This window comes from Chiloscyllium plagiosum, unplaced genomic scaffold (assembly GCF_037043375.1).
Source record: "Chiloscyllium plagiosum isolate Xiang-an unplaced genomic scaffold, Cpla_swu_hap1 HiC_scaffold_2, whole genome shotgun sequence".
NCBI lineage: Eukaryota > Metazoa > Chordata > Chondrichthyes > Orectolobiformes > Hemiscylliidae > Chiloscyllium > Chiloscyllium plagiosum.
The window spans coordinates 53,822,275-53,842,714 of NW_028270140.1; the positions used below are offsets into that span (position 1 = coordinate 53,822,275).

The window sequence follows — 20,440 nt, forward strand, 5'->3', positions numbered from 1 at the left end:
CAGCCATCCCAGATGCAGGGAAGAGTAAAGTTCTGTGCAGTCAAGATTCAGAAAGTACATGAATAGTTGGCAAAGAGACTTGTATAGCAACAATGTTTAAAAGAAAGTCATTCAACCGCATCCCGTTTAATCAATGACCTGAACATTCGAGACCTGGACATTCGAGAGAGAAAGAATTATCACGAGGTGAACAGCAGACTTTGGTATGAGATAATTGGGTATTTAAAAGACGAGGAGAGGATTAGTTCACAATGAAGTCAGTCCACATCATCTTGATGCAGAGAGAAATTAGTGAAATTGTAACAAGAAATTGAAAGGTGTTGTTTTGAGGGGTGGGGGACAAATGGGATCAGTGTTTTTCGCTGCAATCTGCCTGATGCTGGCTGTGCTTTACTCCAGGGCAGTAATGGCTATGTTCCCCCGGGTGTGTATGCAACCAGAGATGCTGCGAAGTGGAGAGTGTTGCCCAGGTCCGAGTTCGGACCCCGCTGACCGCTGCAGCTCCAGCCGGGGACGGGGTTCTTGCGTTGAGTTAGGGGCCGATTCGGCCCCTCACGGTCCCCAGTACCCCCACGATGGTCTGGACGAGCGGGAGCGCTGGCCCCTGCGCTTCTTCCGCCGCGGCTGTCGCTGCGCTGCGAATTTCGCCGGTTCCGACTGCAGCCTGTGCCGTCCGGGCTGGAGTGGGGTCGACTGCCGGAGCCCGGCTCTGCCGCTGCGCCGCCGTCAGGATGTGCTGAGCCTGAGTGACACCAACAGGAGGCGCCTTGTCCGTGCCCTGCACCTCGCCAAGGTCACCCCTCACCCTGAGCTAGTAATCGTTATCCGCCACCCTGGCAACCTGAGCGCCGGGCAACTGCCCCCTTTCCAGAACATCTCTATTTACAACCTGTTCGTCTGGAGCCACTATTACTCAGTCAGTAAAACCTACCTGGGCGAGGGTCGCACCTTCGGGGGCATCGACTTCTCCCATGAGGGGCCTGCCTTTCTCACCTGGCACCGCTACCATCTACTGCAACTAGAACAAGACATGCAGGTAAGGATAGATCCTCCCCCACCTTACTCCCGAATCACACAGGAGGGTGTGAGAGGCTGTATTTAACATGGTAAGGGCATGCAGTAAATGTAAAGTCGCTGTGGTCCTAAAGGGATGCCCCCTTGTCAGAGGGAAATGACTGGTAGTGGTTTAACTTGGCGGTCACCACCCTGCTGGCAAGATGAGATAATGAGAAAGTTAGGTCAATATGGGTCCCACTTGAACTCACTCTGGCAATACTGTACGTTGCAAACCAGTCGTCCAGCCAACTGAACTAACCAAAAAAAGGTATGCAGTGAGTCTTTGTGAATGCAACATCTATTTCTCGGTATGTTGTATTCAACCTTGTGATTTTTCTTTGTTGGTCGCCAGTGAGAGGGTTGCCATTTTGTGGTCACTACATTGTCAGGGAACTAACTTAAATGAACCTTACCTTACAAACACTGGGAGATTAGCACAGTGAAAAGTCCTCATGCCCCAAATCATCAGGGGAAGATCGAGCAATTGATGCCCTAACCAGACAAGTTACCAGAGAATTAGTACATTATTATTTTACAACAAACTGTAGGCTCATAGTGGTCTTAATGTAATGAAACATCAAGAGGCACTTTTCCAGAGGCTGGAAGGACACAGCACGCCATTAGGAGATGGCGAAGTCGAAGATTTGGGTGTAACCCTTCTTGCCAGTCCTGATGAAGGGTTACACCCAAAATGTAACCCTTGCTGCATTTTTCCAGCCTCCCGACTGTCTACTTTGGGTTCCAGCATCTGCAATTTTTTTTTGTCTCGAATGGAGATTGCTGAAATGTCAGCTTATGATGCTTTAGATATGGATGCTGTTGGGGTGGTTATTGAGGAGCAAGAGAACCCTATTGTTTTTCTTACTGGAATCATCAGACAAACTGGGACCAGAGAATGGATTATTGGCAGATTAGAACTTGCAGATGTATAGTTCAGATAGTTGGAGTCCGAGGGGTTTGTAGTGGATATTAGTGGCTGACATATTCCCTAGAAATAGAAACAGATCTCAAGGAAAGCAGGGTGGGAATTGGAAGTGAAATGGATTAAGTTTCCGATTCCAGATGACAGATGGAAGCAGCACCAGTAATGTTGTCTATGTAGGACTGTATTAAGAAATGTTCCAGATATCCCACAAATGTACGCATAAGTGCAACCTATGTGGGTACCCATGGATGAAAGGGAGCATTACTGGATCTGGTGCTGGTGAAAGAGGTCAGCCAATTGGACAAAGTATCTGTGGGGGACACTTGGATAAAAGTGATCACTGCATCATAAAACTTAGATCCAGTAACGGAGGTGTAAATTGTTATGACTTTAATATTTCTAAGGTGAAGAAGGCTAACTTCAACCCAACCCTATCCCCTTGCCTCAAATGCTTGGCCTCCCCTTGCCCCAACTAGGTCTGCTCACTGTCACTCCCACACTTCTCTAACAATACCTGCCTTCAGCCTTGGCCTCCATGCCTATATTTTTTGTGATGGGTGGGAGGCAGCAACTCCAGGAGGTTGGGTAAACATGGGATTGGATGAGAATAACTAGGTAGAAACAGGATAGGATTGTGAGAGTGTTAAGGGACTGTTGGTTAATGCTCACACCAATGGTGAATGGGATGGGGATCAGCTAGGAGGGAGGTTGGCTGAGTGTCAGGATGTATGTTCCTGTGGAGTACTTTGATGTTCCAAGTGTTTTACTTCATATTGCTGAAGTGAGCAGATTTTAAGCAGTGAAAAACACAGTAAATCTGTAAAATGAAGAATAGGGTAAGCAGCCTGGGACTAAAAGGGAGTGAATTATGTGACAATCCAGATAGGCTTTTAAAAACTACAAATGCAATTTTAAACTGTTAAGTACTGCGCATGTGCAGGAGTATTAGCATTTCTGAGATGTATTAGTGACTGGTGTTGAGTCCTGATACCAGATCTTTCAGGTCGATTATCAAGGACAACATTAACAGAAATCACTCTAAGTGAATGACTTTGTAACTATTCATTTGAACACATCCAATGATGAAGTGATAGCTTTTAATTTCTAATAATAGGTGGCACAACATTGACTAGTTTTTGAGGGGAATGGATGTTAATGCAGCATATTGAAGCTGGGAGAATATCAAAATTTGGAAGTGGACCACAATTTGCATTGGCTTAATTGACTCTGATTTTATGGTTTGACCAGACACCTTCCAACTTGGGATTTACTGAGCCAAGATAAAATCCATTCTAAAACCACCTCCTTGTAACTCTTTCTTTTTTTACAGTACTTCTTCAATAGTAATTATTTTGTAAACAAAGTTTTCAGATTAACACGCTTGTATCCTATATAAGTCTGACTGACTGACTGTTTGTTTGTTTTGTTTTGTTTTGCTTTGCTCATTGATATAGGTGATGCTGCAGGACCCCACATTTTCACTTCCATACTGGAATTTTGCCACAGGGAGAAATACCTGTGACATCTGCACTGATGACCTAATGGGAGCTAGAAACAATTTTGACCCAACCTTAATAAGTCCGAACTCGATCTTTTCCCAATGGCGTAACCTCTGTGAAAGTTTGGAAGACTACGATACTCTGGGAACTATCTGCAATGGTAACCATTTAGAAATACCACGAAGAGAAAATTGCAGGAAATGGAACACTTTTATCTCTATCTATTTAGAAGCTGGGTGATTTTTTTGAATAAAATTGGACAGGGAAAAACTGTAGTATTTTTCTCATTTCTTAGGTTGCTTATTGCAAAGTTCACTCTGCTCCTTGAAAGTTTGGACACCAGTAACCTATTGTCTTGACAATCACTTAGAATCACTTCACCACCCTTCAGCCCATCAGGTCTAGGCTAGCTCGCTACAAGAACAATCTTGGAAGCCCCACTCCTCTCTCCTATCCTGTTGCTAAGCTTTTTTCTTCCTTCAGTTGTTTATCTAAATGGCTTCAGAAAGCTGTTTTTTAATCCTCCCCCACCAGTCTTCTGGCAATGTATTCTAAATCCTAACCGCTCACTGGGTTAAAATATTTTTCTTTGCCTTTGGTTCTTTGGCCAATCTAAAAATTTTGCATATCCTGGTTCTCTTGTCACCAATGGGCCAATCTTTACCTATTATCTCATCCACTTCAACATGTTGAACATCTTTATCGAATCTGCTCACCTTCCCTTCAAGGGTATGTACTTTGACTGCACCTAAACTAGTTCCACTACAAAGAGAACCCCAATGTTCTGTTACAGTTTTGACCACCAAATCTTGATTGCACTTTACATGGTCAGGTCTGTGTTCAATCTAATGAAGCTGGTCTTTTTCAAAATAATTTTACTTGGGATTATTCCTTGTCATTTTTGATAGCCATCCTAAAACGTACAATACTATGATCACTTCACTTTCCTTCAGAGTGAATGCTTGACCTAGCTCCTTCCCCTCAACCAGGTCCAGCAATGACTCTTTTCTTGTTGGATTGGTAATACACTGATGAAGAAAATTCCCCTGAATGCATTTTTGAACTCCTCTCCTTCTCTGCCCTTTTACTATAAGCTTGGCAGTTAACTGTCTCATCATCTGACAATGCTCTTTCATTTTCATACAGTTTAAATGTTGTTTTCCCTGACATTTGGTATTTTTTGCAAGTGCAAAATGAAAAAATGTTGACAATGTATCTTTTAAGTTGCATTCTATCCTTTTGGCACCACCTTATAATTTCTTTTTAAAACTGTTCCTCTTGGTCTTTCCCACTAGTTTAACCTGCAAAGTACACTTGGTAATGTAATGGTATCTGTGTTGTCTATTAGCGTTCTCATTTTTTTTCAGACAACTTATTTATTCTAATCATTTAGAACTGCTTTTTAACTCCGTACTTTTTTTTAGGTCAGTTGCCTCAGGTGCAAAATGTACGTTCCTGCCGAAGTCAGATTTGCATTTTAAATAGGGGCTGAAATTCTGTTTTTCTCCGGCATGCCATTTCTATCAGATCATGAGAGATTTTGAAAGCCTATTAAGAGCATGCCAGGTTTCAGTTCAGAGAAGTTGACTGTTCTGAAAACCAAAAGTCTAAAGTATTATCTTCAAATGTCACAAATGGTGTTGTATTATACTGTAGATATGACTTTAATGCAGTGATTTGTCTCAAGGCACAGCCCTCTTTTAAGGTAAGTATATTTTCTTCATTGTAAGCAGTTTCATAATTGTGCATATGCAGTACAGTATTACTAATGGAGAAAGTACCATAATTTAATACGTTAAGCAAAACTCACCTATAACATAGTGCTCAGATTTAAATTGACTGGTGAATGACTTATTTAACAAAACCCTGCTTTTAAGAGAAAATGACTACATTTGTTCCCTTATACTGGTCAGACATATCATTTTAAAATGAAAGGGTTTCACTATGAAGCTTTTCTATTATGAATACTTGGCTGGATATCAAATGCAATCTTAGTCATTGAGTTGTGCAGCACAGAAAGAAACCCACCTGTCCTATTCATCCACAATGACCAGATCCTAAATTGATTTGGTCCCATATGCCAGTATTTAGCCCATATCTCTCTTAAACCCTTCCTATCCATGCATCCGGATAGGTACCTTGTAAATGTCATAAATGAGCCAGCTTCCACCACTTCCTCTGGCAGCTTGTTCCATATATGCATCACCCTATAAGTTAAAAAAAATTGTCCTTTTTAAATCTTCTCTCACCTGAAATCAATATGCTGTAGTTTTAAACTTGTTGACCCTTTGGGAAAAGACCTTTGGCTGTTCATCACATCCATACTCCTCATGAGTTTATAAATCTCTCTAAGGTCACCTCTCAGCCTCTGACAAACCAGGGAAAATAACTCCAACCAATTCAGCCTCACCCTATAACTGAAACTCTCCAGCCCTGGCAACATCCTTGTAAATCTTTTCAGAGCCCTTTCAGGTTTCACAACATCTTTCCTATAGCAGGGAGACTAGAACTGCACAGAGTATTCCAAAAGTGGCCTAACCAATGTCCTGTGCAGCCACAACATGGCATCTCAACTCCTATACTCAATTCACTGACGAGTAAAGGGGAATGTAGCAAACACCACCTTCACTACCCTATCTGTGATGCCACTTTCAAGGAACTATGAACCTGCACTCCAAGGTCTCTTTGAGCACATTCTCCAGGATCATACCGTTAAGTGTATACATCCTGCCTTGATTTGCCTCCCCAAAATGCAACAACTCACATTTATCTCAACAAAACTCCATCTGGCACTCCTCAACCCTGTGATCAAGGTCCCATTGTTTTGAGGAACAACATTTGCTCTCCATTACTCACCAAGTTTGACATCTGCAAACTTACTTACCATTTCTCCTACTCATGTCAGACCAATTCATTCTAAGGCAATAAATTTCAGGAGATGGCAGAGTTCAGGCATGTAGTAGTTTATTCAAGCATTTCCTGGTATCTTGAAGAGGCCAGAGACCACCATGAATCTGTCCTCTGTGTGAGGGCTCAGTTGCCCCCTTAATCTTTGGCTCAAATTGGAAGCAAGGTCAATGGCAGTCTGATTTTAATATAAGCAAATTTTCTTGACTCTAACATGGTGGCAGATCCTCACACTCCCTGTATTTTATTGGCCAACTAATGCTGGGTTGTTCAATTGGTTTGGTTTTCAGTGCATCACTCTATATTAGTAATTGCTGGCTATTGTTTTGATTGGACCATTTTAGTGCATAAGAAGTTAAACGTCAGACACTTGTTTTACTGCGAGGAATCCCTTGCCATCCAGTAATGGCAGCTGTAGTCTATTTTAATCTGTTATCTATACCAGAGTGTAACACAGACTTTTACTAAATGCTGTCTTTGCTCGAAGAAGAGGCCTCCATCCATTACTTGTAATTAGTTTTTAAACATTCTAATATATTGATTGTTATATTATATCTATAACCACTTTGGAGTCTGTTTATAATTATCTTGAAGAATCTTAGTTTAAAAGCACTCATAATATTGGAAATGATTAGAAGAAAAATTAATTGTTTCTCTTAAGTTGAGTGGAATATTCTTAGCTATTGTTCTGTTATCCCAGATATCTGTGCAAAGTGAAACTGTGCTGAGACCACATCTTTCCCACAATCTCTAATTTCTGTCAAACATGTATTGCAAAGCTTGCTGGGGCTTTAGTCAGCCATTTTATACCCTTCTATCATGGGCAGCCATAACAGACCACATCCAAATCATATGGCTAAAAATATGACCCAGCACTGATCCTTGTGACACACTGCTAATCACAGGCCTTCATTCTGAAAAGCAACCCTTCATCACCACCCTCTGTCGCCTGCCTTCAAGCCAGTTCTGTATCCAAATGGCTAATTCTTCTTGGATTCCAATATGATCTAATCCTGCTAACCAGTCTACCATGAAGAACCTTGTCAAACCATGTTGACAAAGTCCACTACCTTCATCAATCTTGTCACCTCTTCAAACTCAAGTTAGTGAGATACAATTTCCCATGCACAAAGCCATGTTGACTATCCCTAATCAGTCCTGATGATGGGCTTTTGCCTGAAACATCGATTTTCCTGCTCTTCGGATGCTGCCTGACCTGCTGTGCTTTTCCAGCACCACTCTGATCTAAACCCTAATCAGTCCTTGCCTTTCCAAATACATACAACCCTGTCCCTCAGAATCCCCCCCAACAACTTACCCACAGCTGAGTATAAGGCTCACTGATCTAAAGTTCTCTGGCTTTTCCCTACCACGTTTCTTAAATAATGGCACCATGTTAGCCAACCTCCAGTCTTCTGGCACCTCACCTGTGGCTATCGATGATAAAAGTATCTCCATAAGGGGCCTAGCAAACGCTTCCCACAAAGTTTTGGGACACACCCGATCAGGTTCTGCAGATTTATCCACTTGTTTTCAGACTCTTCTAATACATGCATTTCCCAAGATATCACTATTTATTTCCCCAAGTTCTGTAGCTTGTGTTTTTCTCCACAGTACGTGGAGAAGCCAGTGTTGGACTGTGTAGACAATCAGAAGTCACATGACATCAGGTTATAGTTCAACAGGTGTATTCAAATTCATAAGCTTTCAACACACTACTTCTTCACCTGATGAAGGAGCAGCACTCTGAAATTTTAAGTAAATCTGTTGGACTATAACCTGATGTCATGTTATGTCTGACTTTCTCCACAGTAAATATTGATGCAAAATACTTCTCTCTGGGTGGTATTCTTTCAGGTCTTGAATTGGAGGCTCTTGACATGTGGTTGAGGCTATGCACAAGGGGGGTAGCCTTCAGTGTCCACTCAAGATTGCTTAGACATTCAGTAAGAATATGGCTGATCTGACTTTTAATCTCAAATCCACATTCCTGCCTACGTCTAATGTTTCATTCCTTTCTTACCATGAATCTATCAACCTATCTATACCCTAATTATTCAAAGACTGTTTCTACCACCTTTTCCAGAAGTGAGCTTTAAAGACTCTTGAGGTACAGACGAAGGGAATTTTGTATGATTTCCATTATAAATGGGTAATCTCTTTCTTTTCGAAGTGAGCCTCCTCTCACATTATAGATTCTCCCATTAAAAAGAAATGTTCTATCCACATGTACATTGTCACCACCCATGTGTTTTAATCAAATTATCTCCTACTTTTCAAAAATTCCAAAAGATACAAGCTTAGTTTGTCCAAGCTCTCAAAACATGGCCATTCCAGGTATAAATTTAGTAAACCTCCTCTGAATTGCTTCCAATGCATGTAAGTCCACCTTTTAAAATAAGGTGACCACGATTGTATGCAATATTCAAATCTGTCTCCCTGAAGTACAACCTTCTACTTTTTTTTGCATTCTGTTTCCCCTCACCATTATTATTAATCAGCTTTCCTAATAATTTGCTGTACATGCATACTAACCTTGTGCAAGGCATGTATGCGGACACTCAGATCTGTATGCAACTTAGACCTTTGGCTATGTTGACAATCTATTAAGCTTGCTCTTTGCTAAACAAAGAGTAAGATAGTAAAGATCCTAACATGTTCATACCACTATCTTCAGATACTGAGGGTGGTCCTATCCGACGGAATCCAGGAGGGAATGTTGCTAGACCAATGGTGCAGCGTCTCCCTGATGCTCAGGACGTAGCAAAATGTTTAGAAGTATCTGATTATGATACACCACCTTTCTACTCCAATTCCGAAAATAGCTTCCGAAACACAGTGGAAGGTAAGTATAGTTAATAATAGTTTTACAATGATTTGTAAAGTGTTTTTAGTAAGGGTCTCTAAAGGAAAATGCTGACAGTGATAGAAAATAAAACTGCTGAATACAAAAGTCAAAGAAAAACCTTTTTAATGTAGGGTCAAAAAAAATTTAACTGTCAAGTGATATATAAGACAGCATTCAAGATAATAGCTACTGATGAGGATAAAGTTTGGCTCTAACAATGCTGTTAGAAATTGAATATTGTAATTAGACAAGCATAAATGTTATAATTGGGTGAATACAATAACATGAGATAAAAGTAACCAAAAGATTGAATATTGATAACAATAAAATTAGTTTACATAAATAAAAAAAACTTGCGATAACCAGTATTGAAATCTGATTTTATTACACAGTGGGTTCCTTGCCTCTGCTTTTTAGTGGAAAATGGTGCTGAGGGATATGCTTGAATAAATGCAGTGTAAAAAATGCTCAAGTGTTATTTGGTCAGTTTTGCAAACCCAGGTAGTTGAATGACTAAAAGCTGTTATAATAGCCTCCAAGAGTGATTTGTAATTTTTATAGTAACCTCGCAGTAAAAACCTATTTCATTAAAAAAAGTCAGCAGAAGTCTGTACTTCCCCATAAGTATTGCACTGAGGGAATCCCAGGATGGTTTGTATGGTCTAGACAGCCACATATGCAAGAGAAATTGAAACTGAGCACAGGGCTCTGAACATGCTCAGCTGGTGACAGAATCTTCAAGAGGCTGAAAGTTTCACTGACTAAAAGGTGGTGAGCTCTCAACCACTAATGCTACCGAAGACTGATAAGCTGGTTCAGATCAGTTGATAGGATCTGAAGAGCTGACCATTCACAGAAGTATGGCACACTCAAACCAATTTGTATTAGGAATGACAATATTTTCAAAAGTAAACAGTTTCACGATAGGACAAATTTCTAAGAAAGACACCATTTAAAGTGTGTGAATTTTAGTCCATTAGGGATTCCATATCTATGGGGTTTAGGTAGCAAGTCTCAGGGCTTTATGCTTAGTGTGTTCCCTTCTTAGTGTCAAGGGTATGATCAGTAGATGGATGGAAAACAGCTTTCTTCCAAGCAGAGATTAACTTTAATGAGCTAGAAATTAAGTAGGTTGAGATCCTGCAATCTTAGGAGGTCCAGAGGAAAGTTCAGGGATTGGATCTCAAAGGAGGTGGGCTGGATTTTTCATTAACCAAGTGAGTATCACATTGTTAAATTTGTAAACCAGAAGGCACCCCATCTTTTCAAAAGGGCCCTGTCCGTCATTTTTATTTGGAAGGTTAGGATGGAGTTGTCTCTGGATTCTCAACTTCCCGACTACCAAACTGGAGTCAATAAGGACAGGTGACAACACCACCTCCATAATAATCTTAATCTTGTGTGCCATGTAAGGCTGCGTACTTAGTCCTTACACACACTGGCCAAATTCCCCACCAACTCAATTTGCAAGTTTGCTGATGACTCCACTATTGTATATCATAACTCAAACATCAAAATCAAGTGCAGAAAAGAGCACTTAGCAGCATGGTGTAAAGACAATCTCTCCTTCAACACCAGCAAAACTAGGGACTGGTCATCCACTTCAGGAAGCGGAGTGGAGGGCAAGTCCCTGTTTATCTATGGTGCTGAGGTGGAGATGGCCAATATCATCAAGTTCCTGGGAGTGGTGATCACCAACAATTCGTGCTGGTCCATCTATGTTGATACTACTGTTAAGAAAGCATAAAGCCTCAACTTCCTCAGTATGCTAAGGAAATTTGGCATGTCTATAAAGACTCTCTCAGATTTTAATAGCTGAACCAATGAAAGCATCACAGCATGGTGTGGCAACTTCTCTTCTCAAAACTGCAAGAAATTACAGAGTTGTGAACACAGCCCAGTCCATTATGCAACTTCCCGTCCATTGACTTCATCTATACTCCTGCAGCATAGGGAAAGCAACCAACATCAAAGACCCCCCACCCTGGTTACACTTTCCACCCTCTTCTGTCACAAGAATAGCTTCTTCCCTATTATCAGACTTTGAATAGACCTCTCAAATGTTTGTCTGCATCTTCTTGACAGCTGTAATACTTCCCTGCATTCTGTGTTCTGTTATCCTGATGTACTTATAGTACAATCTGCCTGTAAAGCATGTAAGACAACACTTGTACAAGTGACAGTAATAAATCAAAAGGTTATTGGGAAGGGCAGGAAAATGGGCATGAGGAATGTCAGATCTGCCCAACTCCTAATGAATGGTGGAACAGGTTCAAGGGCCAAATGGCTACCTATTTCTTACTAATGGCCTTGTCTTAACAGGGCCTAAAAAGTTTACAATTTCTGGATTATTACCAGAGCTAAGGAGGATTTGGGAAAATAAGAGATTGAGGGATTGGTGTGGACAAAGGCTGTTATGTCTCTCATATCTTAAGTCCACATCCCATTCCTGTATTCCTATTTCCTGCTTTTGTGAAGTTGGGTAGAGTATTTGTGGATTGGAAGGCAGGATGTTGGAATTTGTGTGTAAAATGGCAGAGGGGAAGGTGTAAAGAGTACATGGTTTAATTTTTTTTTCACGATGCTTAAAGATTTAAAAAGATCTGTGGGCAGCAGCTTGCCAGTTCCAGGTGATCAAATTGAAAATATTTGTACCAAAAGACTATACTGTTAGCAGGCACAACAGATTTTTAAAATTTAGTCAATTACTTTAAACCAGGCACTTCGGCAAAGGAACAATTGAATTTAAATCTGATGGTTGTGACAACCTGGAACCAATCAGATTGTAAAGAGATTAATAGGTCATCAAGGATATATTCGAAAATCAGGGAGAGCAAATTGCCATCTAAAGCGATTACTATCTGAATTACTATCATATGATGAAAAGTACAGTGGTACTCTTAACTAAAATTCCTAACATAAGAATGGAAAGAGGTAGTTCCTGATGCAAGAATTGAGGAGGCATCCTGAAAGATCAGTGGAGAGGGTGTGGGGTATTCAGGAAGATGTATTCTGCCTGTAATTTTGAGAATTTTTAATGGAACACCATTGGAATGTTGTTTTATTTGGTAATAGCTAGTAATTAGAGGGGAATTGTTTAGTTTGTTAGTGGTTCTATTAATTTGTTCACTGTTGGAGTTAGATAAATAAATTATTTGTTGATTATAGAATGAGTGAAGGGATTTCCTTTCTTTTTCTCTTTTTTAACAGATTTGCGGGGTGGATTGGGTTATACCACTTGTCTTACTACTTTTTAAACAGATTGAGGTGAGCCTGTCTGGATATCTTGGCTTTAGTTATCAGAGCGGGAGTCAGCCTCCTCTCCATAACCATTCACCCAGTGTCCATTATGTGTAGAACTCAACAATCTAGTTTTGGACAAAAAAGAGAAGGCTAAAGCATTTGCGCTTCAGCCAAAAGTGCTGAGTGCATAATCCAGCTTGAGTTCAGAGGTCCGAGCATCACATGCCTGTCTTCAGCCAATGTGACTCACACCATGTGATATCAAGAAACTATTAGGCACGGATGCACCAAAGGATATGGAGCCTGACAGCATTGTGGTAATAGTAATAAAGACTTGTGCTCCAGAGCTTGACACACCAGTATCCATTACTCAAAATATGGATAATTGCCCAGGATGTTGTTTTCACAAGACAAATGCAACCTGGTCAATTGCTGCTGTACTCCATCATCTGTAAAATGGTTGAAGGTGTCAGTAATGCTTTGCAATAAATTGTTATTTAAGTTTGTGATCTACAAGGGCCACTAAGCTTCTGGTGAACAGTGATGTCAAGGCCAGTAAATGCTGACTTTGACCATCTGCAATCAATAACCCTGCACAACAGTGGAATCAATGGCAGTGCAGTGGTGGAGAACTCTTGCTCTCTCACGCTCCTCTATTGTACTAAATATGATGATGGTTGTAGTTCCTGTTCCAGGATAAATCCCCACATTCTGTGAATTAAAGAAAAAACTACTAGGGTCAGATAGAAAAGCTAGTATCATATAATCCCTGCAGTACAGATAATGGCTATTTCGGCCCACCAAGTAGAGCTCAAGTCAAAAACTGTGCTTTGGGCAATCGCAAAGGGAAAAGTGAAAGGTCAAAAGTGATTCAACCAAGAGACCTAGTTTAAAGGACTTTAGGCATTTCTTTCCATCAGAAGCAATTAACTCTATATAGCTTGAGGCAACACTGCTATAATGGGTAAAGGTGAAAGGGCAGACTTCCAATCACCAGGGCTGGGAGCTGAATATACCAGCTTACGGCATGCAGGAAAGCTGGAGAAAATGATATTACCATGAATGATTTTTAAGGGTGAAGTAACTTCAAAGATAAGTGAAGAAATAATCAGGTTAGTGGAACTATTATTTCTGATATTAGGCAGCATAGTCTTTAAAATTAGTGCTAGACCTTCCTCAAAGTTGAGGACTTCCACACAAACTAATAGAAATTGGTAACTCTTTCACAATTTTAAAAATGTATGCTATTTGAGAGGTTTGTTTCGTTCTCCTAAAGTGTTTTAAAGAATATGGGACAAAGGCAGGTTAACTCCTGTTGGGTTGTAGCCAAATCTTAGTGAATGCTGAGGGGAACAGATTCAAGGGGAAATTGTCTACTCAAACAGGACTCCTGTGCTAGTTTTAGAATTTGCCTTAAATATACTGCCTTTCTAATTTTTAACTTTTGAATTGGTTGTGGTCTGCCTTCTAGGTTATAATGATCCTTCAGGACTGTATGATCCAGCAGTTCGCAGTTTACATAATTTGGCACATTTATTTCTTAATGGAACTGGTGGACAAACCCACTTGTCTCCGAATGACCCTATCTTTGTTTTACTGCATACATTTACTGATGCAATCTTTGATGAATGGTTGAAGAGGAGTAAAGCAGGTAATCCGACAAACTCATTTTAATTATTGTTGCTGGACCTTTTTAATATTGATCTTTTTATGGAGATTTCAAATAAGAGTTTGGACATCTTTATAATAACTTGTGTATTGGTCAGGACAGTTCTTGGGTTCAAGAGTCATATAGAACTTGAAATTTTAACACATTTTTTTCTCTTTCACAGATGCTGCTTAATGAGTTTCTCCAGCATTTACTTTTCTTCTAGTTCATGACGTGAGCAAAATTGACTATTCCAGCGTTTATTACCCATTCCTAATTGCCCCGGAGAAGGCAGTGGTAAGCAGCCATGTGAACCATTGCAGCCCTTGGAAGTAGGGGCACCTTCAGTCCTATTTGGAAGGATGATTCAGGAATTTGACCCAGTGACCTTGATGGAATGACTATATTTGTTACAAATCAGTATTCAAATAGTCAATCTTAATGGAATCATAGTCCTACAACAGAAATGGACTCTTTGGCTCAATTCGTCCAAGTTGACCAGGTTTCTTAAATTGAACTAGTCCTATTTGCCTGCATTTGGCCTATATCACTCTCTACCTTCCTATCCACGAACCTGTCCAAATGTCTTTAAAATGTAATTATACTGACCTTAAACATTTCCTCTGGCAGCTCATTCTATATATGCACCAGCCTCTGTGGAAATCGTCCCTCAGGTCTCTCGTTTTAAATCTTTCCCCTCTCACCTTTTAAACTTATGCCATCTACCTCATCTATTCCCATGATTTTATAAACCTCTAAGGTCATCCCTTAGCCTTCAATGCTGCAGGTTGTTGGAACCATTCTCAAATCTTATCTGCAGCACTCCAATATGATTGTACCTCTGGATGCATTAGATCATAGGGATTTTCAAACTGTGTGTAGTCTAATGTCCTTTTTTTAACCAATTTGTAATCCATCCAACATTTCAGCTACCACCTCTAAACTTTGGCAGTATCTTCCTTGGTGAAGACAGATGCAAAGTACTGTTTTTATTCCCTTTATAGATGCCATATGCCTCCATGAATCAATTCCCTTTTTTCATTTGATCACTTGTCAACTCTGCACCTCCCTTGCCATCCTCCAATTACTTGGATGCTTATAGAAAACTTGGAATTCCTTCATATATGCATGACCTTTTCTTGTGTTTAGTTTTTAAAAAAAATTAAAATTTCTTCTCTGAACTTTGTATATTAAACCCATTTTCACCTTGTAATATTGTTGACCTAAAATCTGCTCCATTTTATCTTGCTTTCTATATTTTTTCTTCGTCCAGAGTGTTCTGGTTTGATGTTTCACCTTTATCCTCCTTGTGGGAATGTAGCTTGACTAACTGAGTCACTCTTTACAGATGGTTCATTGTGCCAGTTTTGTCTGCTAAAGTGTGATTTAAGTACATTGAACCACCCTACCTCCACCCTGATTGACTAACTTTATTCTGGACTGCTGATCCAATTGCATGGTTACAAACAATGGACCAACATCATGAAACATGTCATACATTCACATCCCAGCTCAGTAAATCAAATACAGGCTTTATTGTATTTACATTCACTAACCTACATATTACTTTACCATTTCTTACTCTGGTGCTATCTGTGCCAATTCTGTGTACCTTGTCTTTTTTTTACCCCTTTTTCTTTAGTGGTCTCTCCTCAAACCCATTCACCTGCTAAATTAGTTTCAACCTTCCCCAATAGTAACAGCAAACTGTTATTGCAAGGCTAGTTTTCCAAAAAGTTAAATCACAAATCTAAACCCCTCACTAATGTATGATCTTTTCTGACAGATACTAACCTATTCTCAGCTATTTCCTGTATGTTGTCAAGGACCATAGCCAGTTAGAGTCCTAGAAACATAATGGCATACAGGGTCAATTTGGGCCCATCAAGCATAAACCAGTTCTGCCAGTCCACTTCCAAACCCTGTCCCCATGGCATCTTCATTAAACTCCACTAGTCAATCCAAATTCCTTTTTTTCAGAAATAATTCTGTTTCTGTTTCCAGCATTCTGTTGGACAGCACGTTCTCTATCATGACCATGTTGTTTTTAAGTAACTTTTTTCTCACATTCCTCACTGTTTACCCCCCCATCCCCAACCCATTCTATGCTTTGTACCAAAACACTATTGTAAAATCAGCTGATGTGGACAGTGTTTTGTTGTTCAAGCTTATCATAATCTTTTACCTGTCTATCCAATCTCCCCTTGAGTCACTGATCACAATTCCCAGCTTCATCAACCTATACATATAGTAAATTCCTCATCCTGACAATACATTTAATTCTGGTAAATCTTTTTTCTGCTTGTCTTCTCAAGGACCTCTCTATCCCATCCTTATGAATCTGTGATAATTAGAACTGTCAGCCAAGCTGTGTGTGACCTGATATAATGGTTGATTGTCCACTACCATTTAGGAGTGGCTGTGTCCTGGTCAGAGCTTTGATCTGCTCCCCTGATTGTGGGAGCACTTTGTTCTAAGATGCACTGTTCCATTTGCGTCTCTTTTGTAGCCCTTTATTGTTTGTTCACCAGGTTGGCATCATATTTCTTACGCTCCACCTGGTGTTCTACACTCTGCATTGACCCAGGATTGATCCCTTAGCTTTATCCTAATTGGTCAAATGACATATGATTCAACATGTTGCATCCTATTAAATATACTTCTGTTGCTTATGACTACCCAGAGTACCCAATTCTAAATCTGTTCCATTTAGCATAGTTTGCGTCATGGGACTAGACCAAAGGTGTCTTCTATCTGAAGCCTGGATTTCAAATTTTGCTTAACTGGAACACAACTTCCATTCTTTAGTCATATCCACAAGCACTCTGCACATCATTCTCATTATTTGTCTGTGATCCCTCAGCTTTACATGTTGCCCAGTTCCTTTTTTAAAAAAATACACTTTCTCCACAATAATCTTCCAGTTCTGAAAAAGGATCTACACTCTCCCCAAAGAACATTGTTTATTTCTTCGGTCCCTTCACTTGGTATGAATTCTAGCACTTGGAGTTTTCTTTTGCTAATATCGTACAATGAAATGGTTCGTATGCCTAGTTAATGCCACCATGTTTGGTTTAGAAATCACTTCATTTCCTCCCCCTTTCTCTCCTCAGATTTATCAGCCTTTCCATTTGAAAATGCTCCCATAGGACATAATCAAGAGTACAATATGGTTCCTTTTTGGCCTCCAGTCACCAATGCAGAAATGTTTGTGCCTGCAGAAAATCTTGGCTACACCTATGACATTCAATGGCCAAGTAAGTTTTCATTTCGCCAGCAAACACTTCTTCTCCTTCTCCCTTTAGTGAATAGGATAAGCAATCTTAAGCATCAGGTTTTGAAGGTGTTAAATAATTTGTGTAGCTTTCAACCAGGCTTGAACTTTTTTCTAAAAGATATTAATGTGCTGGAAACTGATGAAAGAAGGTTTAGTAGACAATACCTAGAATGTGTGATTGCCTTTTGAGGAGAGGCTGGACTTGTATCCACTTGAGTTTAAAACAGCTGCTCTTCCCCAACCCTCCCCTTCCCTTCCCTCATGACTTAATTGTAATATTTAAGGTTCTGAAGGGATTTGATTGGGTGGATGTGGAAGAGAATCTAGAACTTGGAGTCATGTTTTAACAATATGGGGATGCCATTTAAAACAACTGAAGAAACATTTTCTTTCTCAATACAGACCCCATTGGCACTCCCTTCCTCAGACTGCAGCAGATGTAAAATGTTTAAATATTTTTAAGGCAGATTATCAGGCGTGTTGAGGAATATGAAGTTGAGGTTAAAATCAAATCGGACATGATCATATTGAATGGTGGAACAGACTGTAATGACCAGTGATGAGCAGGCCTGTATTAATCAGCTTGTTCTCTGTAAAAAGTATTTTGAATTCCAGACTGAAAAAGACCACTGAAACATGCAAGTACAGCTTTCTAAATGCTCAAAAGATACCGAGCTTTGGGTATAAATTTTAGTACTCAGATTCTTGTGTGTGCAGGAAAACACATCCTACCTCAGCTACAAGGCCTGTGTTCAAGTTCCACTTGCTGTAGAAGTGCGTAATAACACATTTTGAGCAAGTTGATTTCAAAAATATATCTACAGTTGAGTATTTCAAAAATTGCATATGGGCATACCTTGAATCAGTCACATGGGTACATTTTTGCTCAATATTTGTTCAATTTGGACTGAATGAAACATTCTTAACCTTGCATATCCTCTGCAGATCAGCCACTTTCGTTGCTGGAGATGATAACTGTGGGGATCATATCTGCTCTATGTTTGGTTGCTATTGTTTTCACAATCTCCACGCTACTTTTACGCCGCAGAAGAAGAAAACTGTCAGCAAGTGAACTGAACCAACCTCTCTTACAGACTCCATATCCACATTACTCTGATTATGATGCACCAACGGTGCCCCAAAAAGCAGCACCATCAATCTGAATTTCTGTTTGTGCTTTCCTTCCAGCATATTGGCTTGGTATGAAAAATACTGATTTCATGTAACTAGTTGTGTGCAAATGTATCTGAATTGTTCAGATCAAAGACAAACTGGAAGGATGCTTTACAATTTCTAATCTTTGTAATGAAAATGGTTGTTTCTGGCCTATAAATGGAAGCTGTAATGGTTTTTAATTTAAAACTCAAAGTTTGAGAACTTTGTGGTTGACAAATCTAACTTTTCTGCTAAATTGATTTACAAAAGCTTTGACTTCAATAAACACACTAACCACCATGAAATTAATATTGCTGTTATCATCAAATAAAATGACCCTTTGAAATAGGACATATTTCTAGACCAAACAAGCTTCTTTTGTCAGAGATTAGGTACACCTTATTGACTTCTCACCTATCTCTTTTGATTCCAGTCTGTTCAGATATTCTCAGGGTATCATTACATGGTAACTTCTCCCACAATTTTATACCTTTGATGATGTGAATGCTCCACTCGCTTGTCTTTTTCATCACCTTTACAACTAAACACCAATTTCAGATCACTTCAAAGGCAGCCTTTACAACAGCTAGAGTAATTTTCTTAACTTTTCATGTCCCAGTTTGTCTAAACTGCAAGAGATGTAGCAGTGACCTGACATAATTGCATCAGTCACAGTCTTTGCTTTTGAGAATAAGAAATCAAGCGATCCCACAAATGTCTCCATGATTCTTTGTAAATGAGCCAGTCACATTAAAGCCATCTTGATGGTCACTTATTCTCTGGAATCATAACCCAATCCAGCAGCTGGCATAATTCAGTCAGTGTCCCTGGATATCCTTGGACTGCATCAGCCTAATGACTCTCAGCCAGAGGAAATGGCATGAGGATGAAAGACTTTCACCCTTGTGTCTTGAACCAACCTGAGAGGCCCTTCATTTATGGCTGCTTCATGTGGATGCTGTTCTGCTCAAAGTTTAGATTAGATTACATTACATTAGATTAGATTACATTACAGTGTGGAAACAGGCCCTTCGGCCCAACAAGTCCACACCGACCCGCCGAAGCGAACCCACCCATACCCCTACATTTACCCCTTACCTAACACTACGGGCAATTTAGTACGGCCAATTCACCTGGCCCTGCACATCTTTGGACTGTGGGAGGAAACCGGAGCACCCGGAGGAAACCCACGCAGACACGGGGAGAACGTGCAAACTCCACACAGTCAGTCGCCTGAGGCGGGAAGTGAACCCGGGTCTCTGGCGCTGTGAGGCAACAGTGCTAACCACTGTGCCACCGTGCCGCCCACAAAGTTGCTGCTGGTCCTGAGCTCACTAGTTCATCTGTTCCATTTTCATCTTTTGATGCTATCTGTATGGTAGTAACAGAAGTGATAACTCCTGTTGCTGAAACCATCAGTCCATGCTTGCGATGACTGTGAGAAACACAAACAGAATAGACCCTAACAATGTGAGGAGTCAGTATTCACATGCACAACTAATATCTTTGTGGTTTCCTGCATACAGTTGGATATGGAACAGTGGCAAGATGGGCCATGGAATGCCTCAACATGAATGTTTGACATTGAATTTTCATCTGATGAATGTATGTCCTTTCATGTGACAAAGATAGTAAGAGAGTGTAAGTGATGATTAGGCTGTGAATCTTTCTCCTCCCAGTTTGCATCACTCATGAACGGGTCATTGCATTTTAGAGATCAACATTACAATAATAGTTGCTGATACATGCCTAACTGCAGCAAAGCAGTGCATAAGTGTTCTGAGAATTGATCAGAAATGTGTCATGGCGGAGCAGAGTGCTTGGCACGTGGTAGATACCAGTGTTTGCAGACATGAGGCGCATGCAGCTACTGCCCTGGAAC

At 40.2% G+C, this 20,440-nt stretch overlaps 1 protein-coding gene across 1 annotated transcript; it reads left to right on the forward strand.

The window, feature by feature from the left end:
* Positions 1–240: 240 nt before the first annotated feature.
* Positions 241–18,867, forward strand: LOC122562109 (5,6-dihydroxyindole-2-carboxylic acid oxidase-like). The gene is made up of 6 exons (XM_043714637.2): positions 241–1,036; positions 3,436–3,640; positions 9,065–9,232; positions 13,950–14,129; positions 17,240–17,383; positions 18,349–18,867. The coding sequence occupies exons 1-6, from the start codon at positions 344–346 to the stop codon at positions 18,564–18,566; spliced, it is 1,608 nt and encodes a 535-aa protein (XP_043570572.2). The 5' UTR covers positions 241–343; the 3' UTR covers positions 18,567–18,867.
* Positions 18,868–20,440: the final 1,573 nt, after the last annotated feature.